The sequence below is a fragment of the Phasianus colchicus genome, chromosome 2 (assembly GCF_987193195.1).
Source record: "Phasianus colchicus chromosome 2, bPhaCol1.hap1.1, whole genome shotgun sequence".
Classification (NCBI taxonomy): domain Eukaryota; kingdom Metazoa; phylum Chordata; class Aves; order Galliformes; family Phasianidae; genus Phasianus; species Phasianus colchicus.
The window spans coordinates 54982582-55007905 of NC_143437.1; the positions used below are offsets into that span (position 1 = coordinate 54982582).

General features: G+C 38.1%; 1 protein-coding gene across 17 annotated transcripts; it reads left to right on the top strand.

The window, feature by feature from the left end:
* The first annotated feature begins 2 nt into the window (after positions 1–2).
* On the top strand, positions 3–25235 carry BCLAF1 (BCL2 associated transcription factor 1). Of its 17 annotated transcripts, none has more exons than XM_031610858.2 (15): positions 450–642; positions 5555–5693; positions 6723–6792; positions 7424–7525; positions 9727–9852; positions 10703–11608; positions 12904–13575; positions 13689–13858; positions 16442–16547; positions 17492–17576; positions 18250–18425; positions 19567–19747; positions 22747–22893; positions 24503–24712; positions 24863–25235. In XM_031610858.2, the coding sequence occupies exons 5-15, from the start codon at positions 9749–9751 to the stop codon at positions 24866–24868; spliced, it is 2763 nt and encodes a 920-aa protein (XP_031466718.2). In that variant the 5' UTR covers positions 450–642; positions 5555–5693; positions 6723–6792; positions 7424–7525; positions 9727–9748; the 3' UTR covers positions 24869–25235. The 17 variants fall into 17 exon arrangements, 16 of the variants coding, with proteins under 16 accessions (XP_089991866.1, XP_089991869.1, XP_089991871.1 ...); XM_031610850.2 differs by lacking the exon at positions 450–642 and adding an exon at positions 861–1045; XM_090135740.1 differs by lacking the exons at positions 450–642; positions 5555–5693 and adding an exon at positions 3–221.
* Positions 25236–25324: the final 89 nt, after the last annotated feature.

A 25324-nucleotide genomic window follows, 5' to 3' on the forward strand; every position in this document is an offset into this window, starting at 1 on the left:
GTCCGCCGTTCCCAAACGTTGGGCTGATGCACTGCAACCAAGCGATACGCAAACATCTGCTGCAAAAGCTGCTGCAGTAAAGCGCTGCTGCTAGGCGAGCTCCTTCCTGCTGCACGGAGCATCGCCAATGCCCCCCGACTGTGATCCGCAGGCCGAGCCCCGCTTTGCACTCAGCTCCCATCACGCTGCGCCCGTGGAAGGACGCGCTCCCTCCCCAGCAGGTAACCACGCCGGGGCCCTCAAGGAGAGGACACAAAAGCGACGGCGGGAGGAAACAAAAGCTGTCATCGCGTGACACGACGCTCCCTGGGCCGAGGGACGGGGCTGGAGGGGACACTAGGGCAGGGCTCCCCCATACTGCCCGCGGGCCGCAACCTCCCCGGCTGCCCGCCCACCCCGCGACCGCCATCTTGCTTGCGGCCGGCTACCCACAACCAAGATGGCGCCCGGGAGGTTGGCGGTGCCGGCACCACCCCGCGCCGAGCGGAAGTGACGCGCTCCGCGGCGGCGGTCGTCCCTCCGCTCTCTATGGTGGTTGATTCTTTTTTCCCTGTGGGCCCCGCGTCTCTTCCTTCGGCGAGACGGGAAATGGCCGACGAGCTGCCGTAAGGGAGCGGGGCCGCCGGGAGTTCCGCCCGTCAGGTGAGGAAGGGGTGGAGGGGAAGGGGCCGCGGCGAGGCTTGGCGGGACGCTGTCTGCATGCTGGCGGCCGTACTCTGCCGCGGGGGACGGGGGGGAGGCCTGAGGGGCGGCCTCTCCCCCCCCCCAACGCGCGCGCGCGCGCGCGCGGCTGCCGCTCCGTTCTCCCCTCCCCCCCCTCCGCCGTGCGGTGCCGTCCCGCCCTTCCCCCGCCGCGTGACCTCCGCGCGCCGCAGCCATTATCCGCCGCGCCGCCCCCGCGCGCCCCAGGCCCTGAGGCGGCGGCGCCAACCGCCCCGGGGAGGAGGGGCCGGGCCGCACCGCACCGCAGCCGCCGCTTCCTGCGGGAGTCGGGTCCAGCCGGCGGCGCTCTGCCCCGAGCCTGCACGGCGCCTCGGGAGCTGAGGTAGAGGAGGGGAGGGAGGGCGGCGGCCCGGGGCTGCTCCGGGATCGTTAGGCCGCCCTAAGCCGGCCTTTCTCGGTGGGCCCGCACACCTACGGCCGGTTCCGCGGCCCTCTACGCCCTTCGTGGGGGAGATGAGCCCGAGGGGTCGCCGAGCAGCGTTGGTCTCTGGTTGGGCGACTGCCGTGCTGCCTTCGCGGGGAGTAAAGGGTGCTGGAGTGAGGAGATGCTGCCCTGCGTGCGGTTGGCATTGGGCCTGCGGCAGGAACTTCCTCTCAGGCCTGAAAGCTGTTCAGGCCCCCGTGTCTTAATGCCTTAATGCTGTGCTGCTGCTGCTCCCTTGCTGGGCCTTTGCCGCCCTGCTTAGAAATCTCCCTCCGACTCCTCGATGCTAGTGTTTGTGCCCCTCCCTGAACGAGGCCGTTACATCCCCAGCCCTATCGCACCATGGTGTACCGCTGCCCCAGGCTCTTGTCGTTTATTTTTTGTTTGCTTCGGAACCTTTAGTTTTCATAAAGAAATCAGCTTTTTGCTTTGCATGTGGTGGTGATACTGTAACACCTCGCTACCACTTGTCACTCCTTTATCATGAAGATCAAAGTTTTGCTCTAACAGTTAAATTTTCCTACAGGAGGACCCAGGGGCATGCAAAACAAAGGAGTGCTCCACACTTCAAACAGTCACTTATGGAGCTGTTTGAGATTGAGTAATGGTTGGCTTGCTGTAGGTATATAGAAAACATATCTCAGAAAAATCGTTCTCAGTTTGGAAAGGGTTGATTTAGAGCACGGGGTCCCAGGAAAATACTGTCCAGCTGTTTTCCTTCTTGTGCTTCCTTTTTGTTGCATTAAACAAAGAGGGGATAAGTAAGAAGGGACAAAGATTCTGGCATAGAATGTACTTCGAACATGTAGCTTCTAGTGGTGAGAGGGGAAGAGTTTCTTCCTCCTACTTACCTTTTTGGTGTTGAGTGACAGCGTTGCTGAGTGGCTGGAAGAGTTTTGATGTGTTACATGTATCAGTACTTAAAGGTGGCTGGCTCCCTCCTGAGCTGACTGTGGCTGGAGTAAAGCTTCTGAGAGGCTGGCTCCAACAGTCCACAGGTGAAGGCTGTGCCTGCCTTCTTTGGGGACGTGGCAAGGCATGCATGCAGTGGGGAAGATCCTGTTGCAGTGGGGGCTGCAGAAAACTTGAAGCAGTTTGGGTCAACAGTAGGGAGCTGTTGTTTGCAGATGGGTTATGCTTACTGAGGTGGATTTGACTTAGGCTGGTTGTGAAAGAGCACTTGTGCTTTATGAGCTTGCAGAATGCCGGAGAGCATTTGGGGTTTGTGTAGTGGAAGTAGGTAAGGGAAACGACTGAAGGATGTGAGACTCTGTTCAATCTGTTGGGAGAGTTTTTCCCAAATGTATTCGGAAGAGGTGCCTTGTTTTCTCGGCCATTGTGCTGGCATTGGCTCTCACCCAGCCTTGTGGTAAGCTGGATCTAGAAGGTGATGTGGCTCTAAAGTCAGCTTTGTCTTTTTCTCCTGATGTTTTCTGTTCTGAATCAGTTCAGCTCACCGCGTACCTCTGCATATCAGTCTTTGGAGTGAGGAGGGGGAGAATGGCCCTTTGTGTCAGCAGACTGTTGTAAAGAGATTGTAGAAACCACTCTTGAAGGAGGGAGCATGAAAACATCTGATTAAGCAAACAAACAAAATAAATAAATAAAAAAATAAGCCAAACAAAATAGCAGCAGTTCTCTTGTTTTGTTTTTGTTTTGACAAAATTCACAGAAATAGTCATTTTGATTTTGGTGTTTTTAGTTAGAAGAGAAATGTGGTTATGTTTGCCTTTAGTTTTACATAACGGAACAGCTATCAATCATACGATTATTCTACAGAGCTGCTCTTGCTTCTATTTGGAGATTAGTTTTTAAATAATTTTTTGTATACTTTTATAGTTTTATACTAAAAATGGATAAATTAGGAATTATATTCTTACACAAATGTTCTGTTTATTTGACTGTTTCAGTTGAATTTTCATGCTGTAATTTTTTTAATGTGAGTTTGTTCAGTTTTTGTAATCATGCAAGCATTATGAAGATGATAGGGAAGGTAGGAAATGGTTTTTGATAGAAATGGTAGGGAAAAAAAAATGAAGTAGGAACAAAATGTGTTCCTCAGCTTTTATTTGTACAGCCTGAAGTAGTTTGTTTAAATTTATTATGATATTTCAGTAGTATTTGTAGAATTCTGGGCAGGTGATTATCCAGGAGGTACAGGTTTACAGTTGCTAATGAATTGTGTTCTATTCTTATTTGTGATGTGCTGCTGGTAAGCTTGGGGACATTTAAAACAAGAGGAAGTAGATTGGATAAGAATGTGTGGTTATTTTAAGGCAGATACACAAGCACTGAATGGTACCTTACATTGCTGTCCTAATAAATTAAAGAGAAGTTGGTCTTAACATATGTATAATGAAAGACTATTAGAAATTCTGTAGGATTTCTTGAGGACTGGCTTATCCCCTGATTCTTGTTGTATAATCCTTTTTCTTTTGAAGCTTGGATCTCAGAATGAAAATGCATTTTGACAACAGCTTGTGAATTTCCTTAACAAGAGTTTTTAAATTAAATCTTATTGATAGCTTTCAAGTAATGCATAAACAAGAGTAATAACAGCTATTTAATAAGTATAAGATAGCTAAAATAATACTGAGCTGAGAAAGAGAGCAGTGTTTTGCTAGTATAAATTTGGATAACTAATCTAATATACCTATTTAAGCTCCCATATGGTGTAGAATTTCTGAATTAGTGTGTTTAGCAGATATGTAGTGTCTGCAGTATCTGTCAGAAAGCTTTAACATCAGTGTAGTGAGAAAGGCTCATAAATATATTTAAAAGGAATCGGAAACAGGTTTTTATCCTTAACTATTTGGTGTGTTTGAAAGAAAAATAGTGACATCTACTTCCTCATCATAGTGTTGCTGATTCTAGGGCATATTTTGTTTTTGCTTGGTGGCTGAGGCTGATTTAAGGCACCCGTATATACCTGCTGTTACATTAAGAAACTTATTGACTGTTTGATCATTAATGTGTCTCAGTATCCGTTTCTTGAAAGATATGCAGTTGGCTGTGTCAAGGTTTGGTAGTATGTTTTCTTTAACAGCACTTTGCTTGCAAGTACTGTTTAAAAGCTTAAGATCTGAGTTTGTTGCTGCCTTTCGAAGCTAGTTTCAGGGAAGCCTTAGGATTGCACTGCTGCCAAAGGAAGCAATTCTGAGTGGTGGCTTGCAGCTTACCCTTCATGGCTCGGATGTGGGGTTGTGTCGTGAGCCATACTGAAAAATCACTTGTATTGTAACTAATCACATGATCCATATGTTTTCTGGTCCGGTTCACACTGTGGCTGCTGAAATACTTGTGCTGGCAAAGGGAGAAAATCATCGGGAATGTGAGTTACTAGACAACTGGAGGGATGGGACTGTTTCTTTACACGAGTAGTGCCAGCTTGTTCTGACTTAATATTGTAGAGGTACAGAAGCTTCCTTTGTAATAGCCAGCTTTCTTCTGACACCGTGGTGAAATGCTTGAGAGTTTAGCATTGATTTTTCCCACATTTAGTGCAGAAAGCAAGGGGAAAAGAAGCTCGAGTTGCCAGAACCATGCAGATAACAGCACTGGTGTTTTAGATACAGACTGTGTTCCTTGCAATTGTGGTTTCTTCTTTAAATGCTTAGCAGTAGGCATCTCGCATCACATTCTTCATGCACAACTTTGCAACCTCTAGGTCTCTTCTGAGACTGGTCAAAAAATAAGCTTAATGCAGCCGAGTAAGAGAGGCAGCTTTTGATTTGTGGATTAATGTTACTGCTTAGAAATGTGATGTGTATAGCACCTTTTTTTTATTGTATTGCCTGACATGATGTTGTGACTTCAGACTGTGACAGCAGGGACAAGAAAGTCCCCAGGAAAAGGCTGCTGGTGATGTAACTCTGTATGTACCACTGTTTTTCAAATTCTCTGTAATAGAGATCAAATACTTTAATTCTCGTACACTGTAAGAATATATACATAGGCAAACCTTTATTTAAAAAAAAAAAGTCTAAACAGTCTTTCCATTTCTGCTTCCATGTATGAAAGTTCTTTGGAAAAAGATTTTTTGCATGTCAAGCATTTGCCTGTAACAGTTAAATGGAAGCAAAACTGAAAGTAGTTGAGATTTTCTGTTCAGTATTTAAGGTTTTCTATTCAACGTTCTTTTGTTTTCAAATTGTTGGCAAAAAGAGTAGCCATGGTATATCCCGTGGGTGATGTGAAAACTTGTCTAAGTTAGGATTCTGATTTCAGTTAGCAGCAGCGAATTGTTTTTAAAACTTGGATGTAGAGATAACATCAAAATATAGTAAATATTGATTTTAAAATCTAGCACTGAACTTCAACCACTTAGCTGAAGTTTGTATTAATTTTTCTGTGTAAGAATGCTTTAATTAACCTTTGCTAGCTAATGCCATCTCACCTTTTGTCTAGACAAGATCTGAAATGGTCCGATACACTACTGTGCTCCTTCAGAGACTCATGCTTGCTGATGATGAGAAGTAAAAACTTTAACTTGTTAAAGCATATATTTTGTAAAAATTGGAAATATCTTGGTCACTACTAGTGAATGGTAAGTGGAATTTTGATAGCAGGGTTTATCAAAACAAGTGCTACTTTTTTTTTGTTCAAGTGTTTTCAATTTTTCCTTCATCTACAAGTGTGATTTAGGAACAATTAACGTCTTTGGCTTTAACAAACATGTTGCTGAAATGCAGAATTTCTAGGAGATCCAGCCTGTCTGTATTGAACTGGAGCAAAATTCTGAATCACTTTCATGGCATTTCAGAATTTTCTTAATGTCAAGTTAGATTACAAGTGTGTATTTGTGAATCTATATTTGTATATTCTTAAGGCTTTGAAGTAATTAAGGTTGAGGCAAGTGAAAAACTCTTACTTTTGAGAGTGGGTTCATTATTTCAGTCATATTTTATTTCTGCTTACCTGCAAAAACTTCATTTTCTTTTTTTTGAGAAAAAAATGCTGGTTATTTAAAGTCATGCAAACGTTTCCTATTTAAATAGGAAACCATAACAGAGTAGTTCTTGTATAAATGCTGCAGAGAAATCTAAAAATAAAGCTGCTGTTTTACTAAGCCCATATCCCATATCTTTTTTGAAAAAAAGATCATTCCAGTTAAGTACAAAGCTGTGTATTAGAGTTCAAACTCTTACATGAATTTGCTGCCTCATCCTCTTGACTGCATGCTGTCTTCTTTTTTAATCTAGATCTGGCATTTGTTTGGGTCTTTATTAAGTCAGTTAGTTAACTAACCATACAAATGTGAACACTGAGTGTCTGTCAGAAACCTTCTCATTGAAGGACCTGAAGGGTTTAAGGGCTGAAGGTTATGCAGCCCTGGAAGCAGGACTAAAGGACTGATAATGTGTGGAAGGGAAGCAACATTTGCTCTTGGCAGCGGCTAACACATAAGCTACTCCAAATCTCAATGTGTGGTTTCACTAGGCTAGGACTAAATTTGCTGTTTCTTATGTTGCCTTTTCGTGATAAACAGTCTAATGTTTGAACCCATTTAAGCAGGAGTTAATGATCCTTTCATGAAAATACTTGTTTCTCATGGTCATTTTTTTCTATTCTGTAGGGATTTGTGTTGCTGAAAGCATAAACAGAGAATTTTAAAATAACTGATCGACACAGACCTGTGGCTTGAGGTAAGGTGAATTTAATTCTATTTTTAAGTGCTCTGATTGAACCCAACCATTTAAAATCAATGTTGATTTTTTTTCTTAAAGTTTATGCTGGTGGTAAACTGAATTGTGTAAATCTTTCTGAGATTAATGTATGTTCTGTAATGGTCAACTATTGTATCATATGTAAATGTCAGCTAGTGTACCGTATACTCACTTGTTATGCATAAGAATACAGGGAAAATCCAATATTCCTTTTCCTTTAAAACTGAAATTAGGTTGTGTAGACTAATTATGTATCTGAAGTTTGGTCTGAAATTTCCTTTTAATAGAAAAACACTTTTTCTGTTGCTCTAGGAAAATTGATATACTTCATGTGTTGTTTAAAAACTTGTCTATGAACTAGATAACGTAAGAGATTGTGTTCAATTAAATGCACAGAAGATGGATTACAAAGAATTGAAACCAATCTTCTGAGTATGTTATGTTCCATTATTTTTCTTTAAATGGAAGAAGCCTTTTACAGACAGCTTATAATGTATTCTCTGAGTTAAATAGTTTTAGATAATTGGAAAGCTAGTTTAGGCTAAAACTGTATTATATATTATTTAATAAATATATATAATATATATAATGCAATATATATTTTCCCTAGGTTAGTTTCAGATGAGATTAGTCTCTTTGGGGCCACACAGACTCAGTGCAACTGTGATGGGGGAAAGTTAAATGGGGCAAGAGTGACCAGTGATAGGGAAAGGTTGGTCTGTTTTTTCTTTTGGATTTGCTTACATGTGTATAAAATCTCTGTGATTATGTTAACTTTGAACTATAATTCAATATATTTGTCTTCAGTATTTCTTCTCAGATAATATATCAACTATATGCATAAAGTTCAGTGTAACAAAAAGTGCTTGTTGTGTTGAGCTTGTATTTTCATTATGAAAATTTGGAGATTTTATGCTTGTTGCGATACAAAAGCTAAAGGTTGATTCTTTTTTTCCTCCATTTGTTTTAGTGATTTTTTTTGTAGATAATTGTAGATAGCATATTAAGGGTTGAAAATGTGAATAATTGATTGTCAACAGTTTATATTCAGTTGTTCTCTTGTGACCATTATTTTTTAAGCTGGGCCATCTCAAAAGAAAATGTTAATGAGGCAAAATTGTTATTTTTAAAAAGCATTGTATAAACTCTCCAATTTCATTTAATATTTTAGACTTCCACTTTTGTGAAGTCATAGATTACAGAATCACAGAATATCCTGAGTTGGAAGAGACCCTTAAGGATCACTGAGTCCAACTCCTGGCTCCACACAGGACCACCCAAAAATTAGACCATATGTCTGTGTGTGTTGTGTAGACGCTTCTTGAACTGTGGCAAGCTCAGTGCCATTACCACTTCTCTGGGGAGGCTGTTCCAGTGTCTGACCACCCTTACCATGAAGAACCTTTTCCTCATATTCAACTCAAACCTCCCTTGTTGCAGCTTCATGCTGTTCCTTTGGGTTCTGTTCCTGGTCACCAGAGAGAGATCAGTATGTATTCCTGTGCTTATCCTTTTGAGGAAGCCATAGGCTGTCATGAGAGCTCCCCTCTTGTCTCCTTTACTCTGGGCTGAGCAAACTAAGGGGATTCAGCTACTCCTCACATATCTTTCCATCTGGACCCTTCGCCATCTTTGTAGCTCTCTCCAGATAGTTTCTCTAATAGTTTCATATCCTTTTTGTACCGTGGAGCCCCAAACTGCACACAGTACTCAAGGTGAGACTACACCAGTGCAGTGTAGAGTAGCTAGAAATGCGATGTTTGATGGACCCCGGGATATGTTTGGCCTTCCTGGCTGCCTGGGCACATGTTCAACTTGCTGTTGACTAAGACCCTCAGATTTTTTTCAGCGGGGCTGCTCTCCAGCGTCTCATCCCCCATTCTGTTTGTGTGGCTAGAATTACCCCTTCTCCATGCAGAAATTGGCGCTTGCTCTTGTTAAAGTTCATGTGGTTGGCGATTGTCTAGCTCTCTCTGACTTGTCTAGATTTCTTGGCAAGGCCTCTCCACCCTGAGTGGAATCAGTAACTCCTCCCAGTTTCGTATTGTCATTAAGTTTGCTCAAAACACCTAGCCCTACACCAAGTTACTTAAGAGAGCTGGCCCTAAAATGGAGGCATGGAGAACCGCACTAGTGACTGGTTGCCAGCCTGCTGTAGCCCCATTTAGTATAACCCTTTGGGCCTGACCCATTGGTTGACTGCTTGCTATTGCACCATGTTTTGGTCTAGCTGTGTGCTGGGTATTTTGTACAGAAGGATACTGTGTGAAACAAAATAGAATTGTCTCAGAATAGAAATGAACAAATGCTGAGTCAAATTCAAGTACAGGCTTGAATTGTTATGTTGCTTTGGGTAAAAAAAAATAAAAATCTTTCTATACAGTGATTCCAGCCTAAGTAGTAGAAATTTCAAAGGCTTCATTTGAAGGAAGAGGGCTGGGAGTACTTGGTAGTTCTGACCAATATTTTATGGTCATAACTATAAACTATATAAAATGAATGGAATATTTAAATTTAATTATAGCTTAGTTTTAGTTTAGATTTAGATCACAAATGTATAATGGTCTAGACTTGCATTATTTCTTGTCCTAATTTGTAGAAATGTTTTTTTCCATTGCCTTCTTATCTCCTTTTATACAGGATCAGTTTGCAATTAAACCTGAGAAACCTGTTATCTTTTCAGACAAACAGCTTGCACTGTAGTTCTGTTAAGTCTTATATTGTTTAAAATGTTGTATATTGAGATTTAAATTGCTAATAAATGTGTTTTCTTCAAAATTCTTCTGTTTAGGTAGTGCTATACCTCTTCCTAATATTCTTATTTTAGAGTGTTAAAATCTTATATTATTTACATGGTCTCTAAGTAGTCCCATCCCTCTCTTTCTCCTCCCTTCAACTGTTTTTCCTTCTCAGAAGAAGTTTATCTACTGGGAAAATGGGTCGATCTAACTCTAGATCACATTCTTCAAGATCGAAGTCCAGATCTCAGTCCAGCTCTAGGTCAAGATCCAGGTCACACTCTAGAAAAAAGAGATACAGGTATATTCATGTAATACTGCATGAAAAATTGTTTTTTGTTTATTGAGTTTTGTCTGGAAGTTATTTTTCACTTGCATGAGACTGGGATCTTAATTTTAGATAATAAAATGCTTTGAATAAAACTTCTGTTTAAAATTTGACTATTCTGCTCTTTTCCTGTATCTTTCCTGTACCTTGGTGTAGTTTCAGAATGCTAATGGTTCTTCTTGATTTGTTCTTGGTTTGATTCTTCTACCCCCTTTCACATGACATTTTCATTGTCCTGTCTCTTTCCTTGATAGTTTTTGCTACCTCTCTCATGTAGCTTTTCAGGTCTGGAGTAACTTAAGGCTTCAGCAGATAAACTTTCCCTTGTCTTCTCAGTTGCCTCCAGTCTTTTCCTTCACTTTCTTACCATTGGACATAGCCACTTCTATAATAAGAGATGGCAGAATTCAATGTTTGCTGTCTTATCAGCTGCATGCTGTCTACCGGCTGGTATATTCAGTTAAATTGGAGGTGATCTAATGTCATGTTCCAGGCTATGAACAGTGGTGGATGGAGAACTGAGTGCCATACTCCAAAGTGGTGGTGATATCTTAAAACAAACAAACAAAAACAACAAAGCAAGCCATTGAGGCTGGTAATGTCTTACTCATGTGATGCTGAAGTCTAAGTTTCACAATTCTTCGGAAGATCAATGTTTCATAAAATTCCTTATGAGATAGAGATCATATACTGCAAACTACTTGAAGACTGTTATTCTGCCTTTACAGTTCTGACTGTATTAGAGAGATCTAGCATTTAGTCTTGAGGCACTTCTTTTTCTCTCTCCAGTTGTCAAATGTTAATGTTTGTTTTTTAATTCTAGTTCTAGGTCTCGTTCAAGGACGTACTCACGATCTCGCAGCAGGGATCGTGTTTATTCTAGAGATTATCGCAGAGATTACAGAAATAATAGAGGAATGAGACGTCCCTATGGTTACAGAGGAAGAGGTAGAGGGTATTACCAAGGAGGAGGTGGTAGATACCATCGTGGAGGTTATAGGCCTGTCTGGAACCGAAGACACTCCCGAAGCCCTAGGCGTGGCCGTTCACGTTCCAGAAGTCCAAAGCGAAGGTCTGTGTCTTCACAGAGGTCCCGGAGCAGATCTCGTCGATCTTACAGATCTTCCAGGTCCCCAAGGTCCTCTTCATCTCGTTCTTCATCCCCATACAGCAAATCACCTGTCTCTTCCAAAAGACGTGGGTCTATGGAAAAGCAGGCAAAGAAAACTGAAGGGGCTCCTTTGCAAGATAGCCCTTTGAAAAATAAATCACAAGATGAACAGAAAGATACGTTTGAACATGACCCATCAGAATCTCTTGACGATTTTAATAAATCATCAGCAGCTTCTGGCGATATTTGGCCTGGCCTTTCAGCGTATGATAACAGTCCAAGGTCACCCCACAGTCCTTCTATTGCCACCCCGCCTAGTCAGAGTTCATCTTGCTCTGATGCCCCTTTGCTTAGTACAGCCCACTCAGCAAAGGACACACCTCAACATTCCCATTCCATTCAGCATAGTCCTGAGAGGTCTGGCTCTGGTTCCGTTGGAAATGGTTCTAGCCGTTATAGTCCTTCTCAGAATAGCCCGTTGCATCACATCCCTTCGAGGAGAAGCCCTGCAAAGACAATCCCATCACAGAGTGCTCCCCGTGAGGAGCCTCGAACACGTTCGTTTTATCCTGAGACTGGGGAACAGGAAACTGTAAAAGGTGGAAAGTTTCTGAAAAGGTAGGAATTAAACTGTAAAATTAATGTTGCAACTTAAAAAACTGTAACAGTGTTAGTATTATTTTTTTTACAAGATCATCGCTGTGCCTTGGAAAAGGGAATATGAAATACTGATGAATATTTTTAAGAATTTTAGTTTGGTTAGAATTGAGCTTTCTCCTCCTTTAGGATGCTTCAAGTTCTTGTTGGGTGATTAGTGGGGGCAGGGTCCAGTATCCCTGTAGGACTCCTTTTGTTTTTTGTTTGTGATACATTTTCCTGTATTCCGTTTACTGTTCAGAAAAATATTAATTAATGTTTTAATGAATGATGGATCAGACTTGTTTGTTTGACACTGACTTCTGTTCAAGCACTTTAATGTTTTAATGCTTTACGTAATTTGAAATGCAAAGTCTGAAAAAGGAGATGTATTATGATTTTTGTTAACGTAAACGGCATTCATTGCTAGTTGTATGGTGCTATGTGACAACTTTTTCTTGACTTGTGTTACTTAAGAAGTGGGGTAGGTCTAAATATTCTTGGAGTATAATTCTACTGATGTGAGGAACAATGGAATACATGCTTTTCCAAATTTGTTATCAAAGTATTTGATATACCTGATACAGTAGCAGCTGAAGAAGGAAGTTATCTTACCTTATTGGCATTAGACTGTTTTCTTTCTAATTTACTTTGCATTTTGGTGGGTTTGTTAGAAAAATGATTTATAGGCAAATACAGATATGGTCATATGACTTCTAAATGAATTTGCCCTGTCAATGGTTTTTAGTATGTGAAAATATACTGATAGAAAATGAAGAAAAAAAAAAAAAGTCAGACTTGCTTGAGATTAGACTTACTGCTTCTGGTGGATGTGTTTTGGACCTATGTGAAGATAGTGTACAGACAAAACTGTAGCTAAAATCAATTTGTGAATGTAGTTAGGGACATACAGTTAATTCAGATTTGAATTATCAAAGTTTAATATTATTTTGATAGAGAAAAAGGGCTGGTGTAAGTGTATGTGAAGCTGTGTACCAATTTAGAATGAACAAACTAATCACTAGCTCTTTTTACAAACTCTAGTGGAGAATTTCTCTGTGTTCTACGGAAAGGCATTATTTTCTTCAGGTGTTTCCACTACTGCATAGATGACAGTTAGTACAGCATGAACAGCGTGTGAAATTTACTTGCTAAAGTTGAATGTCTCAGTGGAGTATGTTTTTTCTTTTTGGTGTGGGATTGACGCAAAAGAGGAATGCAAGTGAACTGGAATGAATGCAATCCAGAGTTACCAGTCTCTTCTTTGCTATCCACAGGTACACAGATGAAGAGTCTAGAGTATACCTGCTTGATAGGGGTAATACCAGGGAGAAGGAGGCCCAGAAGGAGAGAGGATCAGAAAAAGGGAGGACAGAGGGAGAAAGGGAATGGGAGGATCAGGAAACTTTAGACTTTTTCGTTGATAAAGAGACTGGGAAAGAGAAGTTTAATGACTCTGAAGGGGAGGACACAGAGGAGACAGAGGATTACAGACAGTTCAGAAAGTCTGTCCTGGCAGATCAGGGTAAAAATTTTCCTACTGCATCTCACCGGAATGCTGAGGAGGAAGGAACCAAATACAAATCTAAAATAACAATGAAGGGCAATAGAGAGAGCGATGGATTTAGAGATGAGAAAAGTTACAAGCCTAAAGAGACTGGCTATATAGCGGAAAGGCCTAGTACAGCAAAAGATAAGCACAAGGACGAAGACAAGAGTTCTGAGAGACTAACGATGAAGAAAGAAACTCAGTCACCTGAGCAGGTAAAGTCTGAAAAGCTCAAAGAACTCTTTGATTACAGTCCCCCTCTACACAAGAATCTGGATGCGAGAGAAAAGTCCACCTTCAGAGAGGAGAGCCCACTTAGGATCAAAATGATAGCCAGTGACTCGCATCGTCCTGAAGTTAAACTCAAAATGGCACCAGTACCTCTTGACGATTCCAATAGGTAAATTATTCCACTTGACAAAGTGGTTCTCCACCTGCTTGCACTGTCACTCATCTTTATTTAAACTAGTGGTTTCTTTTTGTGTGTCTTTTCTGTTGTTGATGCATTTTTAGACCTGCTTCCTTGACTAAAGACAGGCTACTTGCTAGCACACTTGTCCATTCCGTCAAGAAGGAGCAAGAGTTCAGATCCATCTTTGACCACATTAAGTTGCCACAGGCCAGCAAAAGCACGTCAGAGTCATTTATTCAGCATATAGTGTCCTTGGTTCATCATGTCAAAGGTATGTGTTCAATTTACTCATTCAGTAATAGCATTTAAGACTGTTAGCTAAGACTGTTAGCTGTCTGTAGTAGAGGAAGATTTCAGCCTTCTTAATGTTGATTTAGTTGAACTTTTCCTTTGAGGTATACGTATAATAATTAGAGAAATAATAGCCACTGAAACAAGTATCAAAAAAGCAAGCAGTCTAGAGCATAAGAATAGTCATACTGTGTTTCTTGTTAAATTTTTAACCCAGAGTAGCACATACTTTGCTAAATTTTTTCAGTAAAGCTTAAGCATACTAAATTGCTTAATCTTTTTACTTCAATTCTATTTGAATGTCATTTCACCACTTCATATAGTATTGCATCTCCTTTTGGAGCAGTTTAGAACTCATATCCAGATGTTTACTGGAAAGCTGGTTTTGGTCTCAAACTAATACAGTGTAAGAAGTGGTTCTCTAAATGATCGTAAAGTACACTACTTTGTTTTATTCTTACTTAACAGTATTGTTGGATGTGAGAATCTAACTTCTAGAGGCTTAGCGTGGGTTAAGTAAATCTCCATTAAATCGTTTATATGCTAATTATTTTCCTGTTTAACAGTAGTGCCGGTTGCTTACTATAATAAAATTAAACTGCTTCCTTGTGGGGGAAAAAAGAAAACAAACTGACAAAGTGGGTGTATTTTATTCAAGTCACATACTGACAAAGTTTTCTCATTCAAGAATAGATAATTCCTTAAAATCCAGTGAGGATATCTAGAGTGTTTTTAAATTCTTTTTTTTTTTTTTTTCTGTAGCATTTACTTAAATTTTACCAGGCTGTTGTCTTATTCTTGTATTTAATATACTATGAAAGAATTTGCTGGTGAACGTTACTTACCATATCATCATATAAAAGGGGAATGTCAAAATGCTAAATGAGGTGAGAAGTTTGGGTGTGTCTATCTGTGTGCATTGTTTTAAATATACTTTAGCTTTTAAAATAGGGAAGATTTTGGTAAAGGCAAGAGGTATGTTTTTTCAAGTCTTATTTTGTTTTTGAAGTAACTCTAGGCAGCTAAGGCCAAATGACTGTGTGTTTTGAATTGCTTAGAAAAAAAAGCAATAGTGGTGGTAGGTTATGTTAACATAGCAGACTCAAAATACTATTGGGACACCTGCTTAGAGTGTAACTATCATTGCTAGAAAATCATTCTTATTGATAAGAGATCCAGATCTATATCCAATGAGAGTTTGGCTTAAATGGCACGTGTAAACTGAAGGTGAAATATTATTGAAACTCTTATGTATTGATCACAAAATTAAGACTTTTTCTGTAGACTGTTAAACAGATAACTGGTAAATGTGACAGTTTAACAGAGTATCTGGTCAAGTTTTTAGTATATGTAAAGTTATGACTGTTTTTTGAAAGGAGAACTTCTCTATGCATTTCAAACTTACTGTGATCAGATTTAGTAACTATTTTGACGATTTGAAGTTATGTTCATTATTGGTGTGATGCGACCAGTCTGAACAGCTCTTGATTAATGTAGAGCTGAAAATGCCCAGTGATGTTTTCTTTTTCATTATAAATAGGTCCTGGAATGTGTTTTGAAATGGCAAAATCCATGTTACAAAAGTAAAATAGCTGTTGAAAGATACAGATGCCAAACAGGCAAAGTTGAACCTTCTGTCTTCCTGGCAAAAATGGCATAAAAACAGAGTTGCTAGCTCAAATTCCTGTGTTTGATGGAATTATGATTGAGGCACTACCCTTGTAGTGGCCGTTTCAAGTTTTAATGGTTGGTTATGAGACAAATACTGGATGCCGGGCGGTAAGTTGATACAGATGTATGTTGACCTGTTAAGCAGATAGCTTGCTTCATATGTAACATTTCATAGCTCATGACTTTATGTATTTCTATATTACATTTAAACACATTTGTTGAGCTGGTTTGAAAACTTGAGTTTTGCTGTTGCTAATTTAATTGTCTCTGAGAGCAAAAGAAAATTTGTCAGAGAAGCTGTCAGGTTTGCCAAGATGCCAGATGCTTAAATGAATATATTTTACATTTGGATGTGTTAATTGTCTTGAATTGCTCGTTAAAACTTCAAATCAAGAAATGGTATTATTTTAAGAAATGACTTGTTATTAGGTCATCCTTATAGTTATTGAAACATACATTACTTAAATGTGTTTACTGAATTAATGCTAACTTAAAGTTGAGATGAGTTGTAAAATGTACTTCTTGCAAATATTCACAACTTGAAGTAATCTTATGTTTTTTTCTTATGGACAAAGTAGAAATCACTTAAATTGTTTATTTCATTAGAGAAGAATGTCACTGAAAATGAACAAGTCTAATCCATGTATGATGCTTGAATTAGATTTAATACAGCCATGGTGTAATTATAAGTAGATTTGCAGTGATTCTGTGCACTGTATCTTTGTTTGGATTACAGAATGTGTAAGAATAAGAAAAGCCCACTCTTGCTTGTTGTTCTGATACTTTTACTGAAAATATTGTTTTTGCCTGCTACTTGCCTTTCTGTCAGGAGTAAAATACCTGTCAGTTGAATTAAACTAATGAAACAGTGTTTTTCTATTGTAACCAACAGAGCAATACTTCAAGTCAGCTGGAATGACCCTAAATGAGAGGTTCACTGCATATCAAAAAGCAACTGAAGAGCACTGCACTCGGCAAAAGAGCCCAGAAATACATAGGTATATGTTAATTGCTTATGTCTCAAATAATATCTGCTAATATTTCTTGTTCAAGAACTCAGAATATTTATTTCTGTTCTGTATGTAATACTTTGTTGATTTCTGTGCAAATACAAACAAAAAAAGAACACCCAAACCAAAACACCAACAACAAACCCTGGGGAAAAAAAAAACCAAAACCAAACAAAAACATTTCTATAGAGGAAAACTCAGATGAATCAACTCTGGCTTTATCTGTGGCTTTATAGCACGTATCTTTTCTATCTCTGCATCTCATTTGGGATATATTTACTTTTTTCACATACACTGCTCAAATATTGAGAGAGAAATGTCTTGCATGTACAGGGCTGCTTTTTTATCCTCAGCTTTATTCTTTGGTGTCAAATGTTCCATCTGGTATCACTTTAGTTTTTGTATCTATTAATTTATAGCAATTTTTTCTCTTTAAATCAGAGAGCCTGGAAGGTTGCAATTTCTGATTGTGTGCTTCTGGTCACGTGATGCAGTGTATACTCTATTTGCGTTGTGTGAGATGTTATATTATCTCAGTTTTCAACTTTGTAAGATCTCTTAACTGAGAAGTAACTTTAACTGTACAACAAGCTGTCAGTGTTGATAGTGGGTTTTTTTTTTTTTTTGGAAGGTTGGATATCAAACTGGTTATATATACTGATCTTCTGGAGTAATTATCATCTTGAAATCTCTCCTGGAAATGTGAAAAACTAAACAGCCGTTTTAGTGTATTTGTCTTTTAGTATACTTCAAAGAACAAAACCAAGGTTTTTAATTTTTGGCTTGCTTCTGTATTCAGGTGGTGGGACTTCATATGCAAGAGTTTGTTCTGCTGCTGAAGTGCCTTGTTATTCAGACTTCTGTTGATCTATGTAAGGCCATAAACAGTTGCATACATGTATGGCTAGACACTGCTTTTATTTTACATTTAGGAGGATTGACATCTCTCCAAGTGCCCTGAGGAAGCATACCCGTTTAGCAGGTGAAGAGAGGGTCTTTAAAGAAGAAAGTCAAAAAGTAGGTTCTAAATAAACGTTAAGTATTTTATTTCTAAACTTAATGTGACTTTTTTCCCTTTGAATATGAACTTCTAACTTCATGTGAGTTTGTGGATCTCAGTCTTTTAGAACAACTTATGTTATGTGGAATATTTGCATTTCAGAACTTTTTTCTGTGAATCTTGCTAAGAAGCCTAAGAAGTTTGTGTAGCACAACATGAATATATTGATACTATGGCATATAAGATCAATATGCCTCCTAACTTCCTTTTTTTTGGGTGTTTCTTGACACGTTTTGTGTCCAAAGACGATGAATGAGATGAAGGAGAAAAAAGTGCTGATGTGCACAGTACCATGGCTGAATGTAAAAAGGTACATGTGCTCTGCTATCAATAATTAACTGGAAAAAATGTATACCAAGATATCCTACCAGAAAACATGTTATGGTCTGTCTGTATCAGACAGTAGATGTACTGCTGGCTCAATGGGAACGCTTGTTTAAAGCGTAAAATCTTAGCTGTTCTCAGACTTAGCCTGTAAAAGGCATTCACCTTAAGCTCAGTTTATGTGCTAAAGAGTTGTTGTAAATTCTGTCTTGTCTTTTTGAAAATTGAGGCATGGTTCACCTCCACAGATTCTCTTCTGGATGTTTTCTTTCAAAGTCTCAGTCAGAAACATGTTTTCGGTTACAGGGAGATAAAAAATTAAGATGTGATTCTGCTGATCTTCGGCATGACATTGACCGCCGTAGAAAAGAGCGAAGTAAAGAGCGAGGAGACTCAAAGGGCTCCAGGGAATCCAGTGGGTCAAGAAAGCAGGAGAAAACTTCAAAAGATTACAAGGATTACAAATCTTATAAAGATGACAGGTAAATGTTTGAAATCTCTAGGTTTTTAGCCTCTAATTAACCTTTTGTAATTGTAAGCTTAATTGCTTTCAATTTTCGATGTTTAATGGAACGTTTAAATTTAAACAAATAAAATTATTTGTTTTACAGCAAATATGTATTATCTGTCTTTTACACGGCTTATGGTGGATGAGGACAAAAACTTTGGAATAGCAAGCTAACACTGAAAAAAAAAATGACAAATTAATCTGTCCTATTATCCAGGCTACATCAGGAGGTTGGACTTCAATGCAGTACATTTCTATAAACAATTTGTGTAAGAACTTTGGTTCGTTATGCTTGATTCCGCACTTTTTCAACTCATAACACCCAGAGTATGAGAATCTTATTGATACTTAGATTTAACATGGGTGAGAAGGGGAATCTTTTTTGTTTTTTTCTCTCCTAAAGCCAGTGGTCTATTTTCTAAGGAAAAAAAGATTAGCATATTTCAGTGGATACTGTGTAGCAGTGGTAAGAGTTTCATCAGGTATAACCTTCCTTCGAGTAATGTTGTCTTTTAAGTTGGGTCAAATTAGAGCTTTAGGGAATTACCAAAAGTCTTGCTGTGGGATTTATTATCCTGCTTTGTACTGGGTATGCAGTGAGTTCTTATGCTTTCTGTTTCCCATATACTTTCTGACTCTGGTATCCACATTACCTTCCACTGGCAATTCATACCGGCATCTTCATAGGGCAGCCCATACTGTGTGTTCTCAACAGTATGCAAACTGAATTATGTAAAATTTCTGTAAAGCTTTGCCTTGAGGGTTTTCTTCCCTTTTGGTTTCTGTTTTTTTTTCTTTCTGCCTCAGAGAAAGGCAGATCTTAAAAGTAACAGAACCTCTTAATGGCAACCTAGAAAAACTCTGCAGTTTGCAGACTGCTGTTTTCCAACTCACTAACAGTAGTGTATGTTTAGTCCTTTTAAATGTCTAAGAAGAGGCTGGAAAGTGAAACTATTTCTTGCCTTAGCATCTGAAATACATTACATATATGTGTGGCTTTATAACCAGATGGGGGATAGTTTTTTTTAAATATAAAGAAACCCCTTTTAGTATAGCATGTTACAGTCTATCTAGTGCTTTTAAAACAGCACACAGTGTATCTTTTTATTTTTCAGTAAGCAAAAAAGAGAGCAAGACCGTGCTAGATCTTCTCCATCTTCCTCTCCATCTGCTTCTTCATCCAGTTCTCGAGAAGAAAAGGATTGCAAGAAAGAAAGAGATGAAGAGTTCAAAACTCACCACGAACAGAAAGAATACTCTGGTTTTGCAGGAGTCAGCAGGCCGAGAGGCACCTTTGTAAGTTGTATTTCTCCTGTTCTTCCCCCAAATGATGAAGACTGTAACAATAGTGTAACAGATTAAATGAATTGTTGCAGTACTTAATGTTAGTGTAGACCTTTTTCATAGTTGTGATTCTTGAATTCTTTTACATGATGTACCAATTCTGCAGTGCTTTTCTTTCAGTCTTGTCCAATAGAAGTCTTATTTGGTGTGTAAATATTCAGTAGTACAGTATTAGAGAACCCTAGTGTAAGGATTAGAAAAACGATTTCTTGTTTCTTCCTTGCTGTTTTGTAATTATACTGTATCCTAACAGGATATTAAAATTGACCTTTCTATAAAGATGAAATCTTGTGATCTATTACCTGTTACTCTCTACAGTTTGTTTTCTTTTCTCCATAACTTTCAATTTTACTTTAATCTCCTTTGTGTGTGATGTCTGCAAACTATTTAATGGAGAATGGTGCACAATGAAACACATGTTGGAAAAGAACTATACTGGGGAGAGGAGATGGTATGCTTGCTACTTTCCAGTGTTTCTGTAGCCTGTACTAGCCACAGTAAGCATGCAAGCATATTAATCTAGCTCTGGAATGTGTTTTAGCATTGAGATTTGGAAAATACCATGTTGACCTTCATGGTCTTCATAACATTTTTAAAGGTAAAAATTGCAAGTTAGCGTAACTTACTGGGAAATGTAGCAGCGTTAGAAAAGATTAAGTAATAGAAAAGGCATTGGAAATAAAAACATCCATGCAGAAATTAAAAATGCCTTAAAGGTCTGTTTGTGGGTGGACAAAAGATAATGGGTAGGAGTAATGACATGCTTTTCCCAGTAGTTCCTTTGTGTAGCCTGTATTTAAGACAAAATAAGGTAAAGAGGCATTGTTTGGTATAAACATATCTTGTTCGTAGTAGTGCAAAATAAGTTTTGAACTGCAGAGAAGAGAGTTTCTAAAATGCATGTGAGATGTGCAGCACTTAAGGTTTGGATCTTCAGTCTTGAGAGTTGTTGCTACTTTAAAAAAAAAAAAAAAGAAAAATAATCCAAGTGCCAAATTTCTAATGCTAAAAATTCAATTTTCCCTCTTTCTTGTTCTTATATATAATTAACAAAGGGACAGGTATGTGGTGTAAATATATCAAAACTTCGATGGTGCAGATCTTCTATATGACACTACTGCCCAGTTCCTAGGTGCATAAGCTAGCTTCACATGGTTAAAAATAGAGCTTAAAACCCTCTCCTCTCACGAAGAGAATACTTTTTTTTAATCTCATAATCAGTGCCAGCTTTACTGCTTTATAAAATCAGATTATATATGTTTTAAAGAGAGGTAGTACTTCATGTGAAATTTCAGTAGCCATGAAGTGGAAATGTTAGTTACTAATAAGACTGATGGTGACTTCCAGTTATGACTGCATTAATAACTGATGTTCTGTAATGACATGCACGATCACACAAATGCTTATCAACCAAACAGTTACTGAAGAGAAGTATTTAAATAGGCCAACCTGTTGATTCTAATATTCTACTTCAGGGTACAGAGTGGGTAGTATTGTAAGATACTACTAGATGACCAATGTAGAAATGTCTTTGTGATTTAGGCTAATAGTGTCTGAATTCAAGTAAGTACTTCTTTGGTTTTGGAGTAAAGAAAATGTTTTTGTTGTAAATACTCCCTAAAATAGGAAGCTGTAATACCATGGGGAGAGTGGCTGACTGAGTACAGGAAGTCCTTCTGTAAGCTGAACTGTCAGTTTGCTGTTAAGTTAGTGTTGACTTTTCACTAATGTTTATTGATAGGCTGAAATGCTGAATTCCGTGCTTGTTATTTGTAGCATAAAACCATAAATGCTCTGAATAATTTTGAAGGAGAAAAACAGAAATAAGGATAAGTAGAATGTTTTTAGTTTCTGAAGTATATTGGAAGGTTTTGTAGCCTTTTACTTTTTCAGACTGATTCAAAGCACTTCTAAAGCTATCCAGCATAAATTCTGCATTAGATGTTGTAGCTTACTGGAATTAGGTGTGTGTAGAACTTTTTTTTTTTTCTTCAAGTTAATTACATCTATCTGTTTATGGGGCATACTTAGTTTTAGTAAATGAAATTAATTTCCAGTCCTAGTTCTGTTAGCTCTGAAGACTCAGACTTGTTTTTAATTAGGTTGTATATAGAAAACATGTTCTGTAGTAAGGTTTTAATAATCTTCCTAACCTCACCATTCTTCTCTTAAGTGGGGAATGTGTGGATAAATTCCTACTTAAGTCTTTAGCTTGCAGAAAGTATTGCATGCTGAGGAAACTGGATATATTACTACTCGGTGTACTCTGTGTTAAATATTTTCTATGCTGCAGTGAAACTTTTTAATTTTATCTTAAAATTCTGTTAATTTATGATAAAGAACACTAAAGATACTTCAAGATTGTTGCTCTACACAATAGGTAGTTGTTTTTCGGGATAAGGAGTGTTTACTCATTTGAAATGTAATCTGCTTTAAAATGCATAACTGAATCTCAATTGAGAATGAGTGGCACAAAGCGGACAGTTACTTGCAGAATGCATTATTTGTATGTATTCTAAAATCATTTTCTCATGACAGATATGATTGTCTCCCTAAGTGACTTCACTTCCCCCCCCCCGAAAGTTTTGTTTCCTCCCCCTTCAGTCTAGGTTTTTCTGTTTGTTTCTGTCTGCAGACAGCTTCAGAAGCTTATTTCAACCTTTGTTGCAGCAGTCTGACTTACCAGCAGTCAAAGGAAATTTCATTTTGGTGAATGTAGGTTAATTTATACCAAGAACACAGGTGTACTTATTTTGATTCTTACATTTAGTAGAATCATTATTTTGAAGTGAATGCTTGAATATATTACTTAAGGTAATATGTGACTTCTTAAAAAATAGTTTTAAATTTTTAACTAAGAACAGAATGAGCATTTTCAGTACAGAAAACTTGAGCTTTTTGTTGTGGTTTTGTGTAAATGGCTTAAATAAAATAACATTTTGGTTAATCAGTTTCGAATTAGGGGCAGAGGAAGAGCCAGAGGAGTCTTTGCTGGAACAAATACTGGTCCCAGCAACTCAAATACTACTTTTCAAAAGAGACCGAAGGAAGAGGAGTGGGATCCTGAATATACCCCAAAAAGCAAGAAATATTTCTTGGTGGGTGTAGAGAATTCTATCTTATGCATGCTTTTGTTTTTTCCGAGTGTGTTTTTATGTCTGGTGTTAAGGAAATTGACAGCTACAAAAGTCGCATGCATGTTGAGAGAGTGACTGCAGTTATGTAATCAAGAAAATACCCGAGTTCTTGCAGTGCCTAGCTTCTCTTGTTTTTCTGTGGCAGGCTGGAAATAACTGAAGCTTAAGGTAGAATTCTTCTCTAAAACGTATTTATCAGTGAGATAGCAAAGAAGGCATACTCTGGCTAAAAATATGAAAAACAAAAGCAAAAAGACTTGTGCTGTGTCTTTGTGGATTTATCTCAGTTTGGCATTCAAGCTTTGTTTTTACATTTATCTAGAAACCCACAAAAATGAAAGATCAGGAAAAGCTAACAGTATTTGTGTGGATGGATGTGGACCAACTCTGCTATTAGCAGCCTTTCTGTTCTTACCTGAGTAATGATAGGCATAAGTGATGTTAGTTATGCCTTTTTGCCCCCCATCTAGATTATTAATGGAGGACTATTGATATAACTAACCAGTGAGTAGCTTAGTGTACTGAACATTTAGTCTCTGCTGCAGCTGATTTCCCTTACAATGCCAACTTCTAAGGATATCGTTTCACCATTGAAAAACATTAGTTAGTGAAGATAAGACCTTTTCCTGTAGTGTTTTTTTCCCCACAAATATATTGACAGGTAATCCAGTGAATAACACAACTTCAATTTACATGTGTATATAAAGTTTTCTCCCTGTTTCCACCTGCATATAGAGGGATGTGATCAACTGTTCATGAGGAAGTTCTGTGATAGCTAGAAAAAAAATGACTGACTAGAGCTGTTAGTTTTTTCATCTTCAGGAATGTTTGTTTAAAAAAAAAAAAGCCACCCTGTAAATACTTGAATAATATATAATAGTAAGCTACTTATGTTTATAACAGTTTAGATTTCTTTCCAAATCACAAGTTAAAGTAGATATTGGAACAGGTGTTCATCATTCTTCCAAGTGTAAACACTTTATATTAAATCATTTTCTACTGTGTCCACATATGGAATGTTTGCCAGAAGACATGCCCAATCCTGTATTTAGCACCAACATAGCAAATGTAATGCTGACTAACGAGAGAAACTCTTGTTAATATCAGATTTCAGTAGTTTAAAAATGATTTGCATTACCTTGCACAAGCAAAGCAGGGTTTCTGAAAACCTTCAGTTATCTTTCCTTAAATATAAAGAATTCTCTTTGCCTTATAGTTAAAAAAAATAAAAATAAAAGAAAAGCACATTCCTAGAGTTCCTTCCTTTTAATGTTTTTTCCTTGCTAAAAACTAGTGAGTACTTATTTCTGATGACTGAAAAAATAAGTGACAGATTTGGTTTGTTACAGTGGACATACCCATGGCTAATAATGACTCTTAAATCAGGTTTTTCGAGGTACTTTTAGTTATAGCATTATGAATTGTAGGGATATGTTTCATAATGTAATATACAGATTATCTGAATTGTTTTCAGTTTTTTTCTTCATTGTTTTTTCTGTACATAGTGTAAATTTGCTTCAGAGTACAGCATTTAAGAGGTGTTGTAACCTTATTGTTTGGTATATTATAGCATGATGACAGAGATGATGGTGTGGATTATTGGGCCAAACGAGGAAGGGGCCGTGGTACTTTCCAACGTGGCAGAGGGCGTTTTAACTTCAAAAAGTCAGGTAGCAGTCCGAAGTGGACACATGACAAATACCAAGGGGATGGGATTGTGGAAGATGAAGAAGAAACGATGGAGAACAACGAAGATAAGGACAGACGCAAGGAGGAAAAGGTATGCAGTTTGGTGAAGTGCAAAATATGTGAATTTTCTTACAGAATCTCAGGTGATTGTTGGAGGGGAGGTGGAAGATCACTTGGAAAAATATTTTTAGTGTTTGGTTATTAACTGTTTACAAGAAGACTGTTTTCTTTCTTTCTACAGGAATAACCCTGGACGAAAGCTGAAAGAGCAGCTTTTGCACCACCCACACAACGTTTTTAATATGTTCTTTTTGTTGTCAAATGAATGTAAGCATTTTACTTAAATTTTACTGTTGGAAGTAGTTTAGAAGGATTGTTTTTTCTGTTTTAAGCCTTTAGGAAAAAAAATCTTGATATAGTAAACTATGTTAATGATCGTACAGTTAGAAAGTAAAATATTTGTAACAACTTTTAAGAAATTTTACTGTTTGTTATATGCAGTGTAATTCTGCTTTGTCCAAATACATGGTCAAGTACAACTCCTAAAAGTTTTGATTCTCCCCCTATGTCTGTGTTTTATTCTGAAGTAAACTTCCAGCTCTGCACACCTGAAATCTTGGAGGAGCATTTTTTATCAGCTGATTGCTACTTCTGTGTTGCTTTTTTTATTAAAAATGTTTTTAATGATAGTTATCCAGTTATA

Excerpts from the sequence above, each read along its gene's own strand:
- BCLAF1 (XM_090135740.1), top strand. The coding sequence starts at position 9,749 with ATGGGTCGATCTAACTCTAGATCACATTCTTCAAGATCGAAGTCCAGA. Across the intron at positions 13,576-13,688 it reads CCTCTTGACGATTCCAATAG|ACCTGCTTCCTTGACTAAAG; the intron begins GTAAATTATTCC and ends ATGCATTTTTAG. Across the intron at positions 22,894-24,502 it reads AAAGCAAGAAATATTTCTTG|CATGATGACAGAGATGATGG; the intron begins GTGGGTGTAGAG and ends GGTATATTATAG.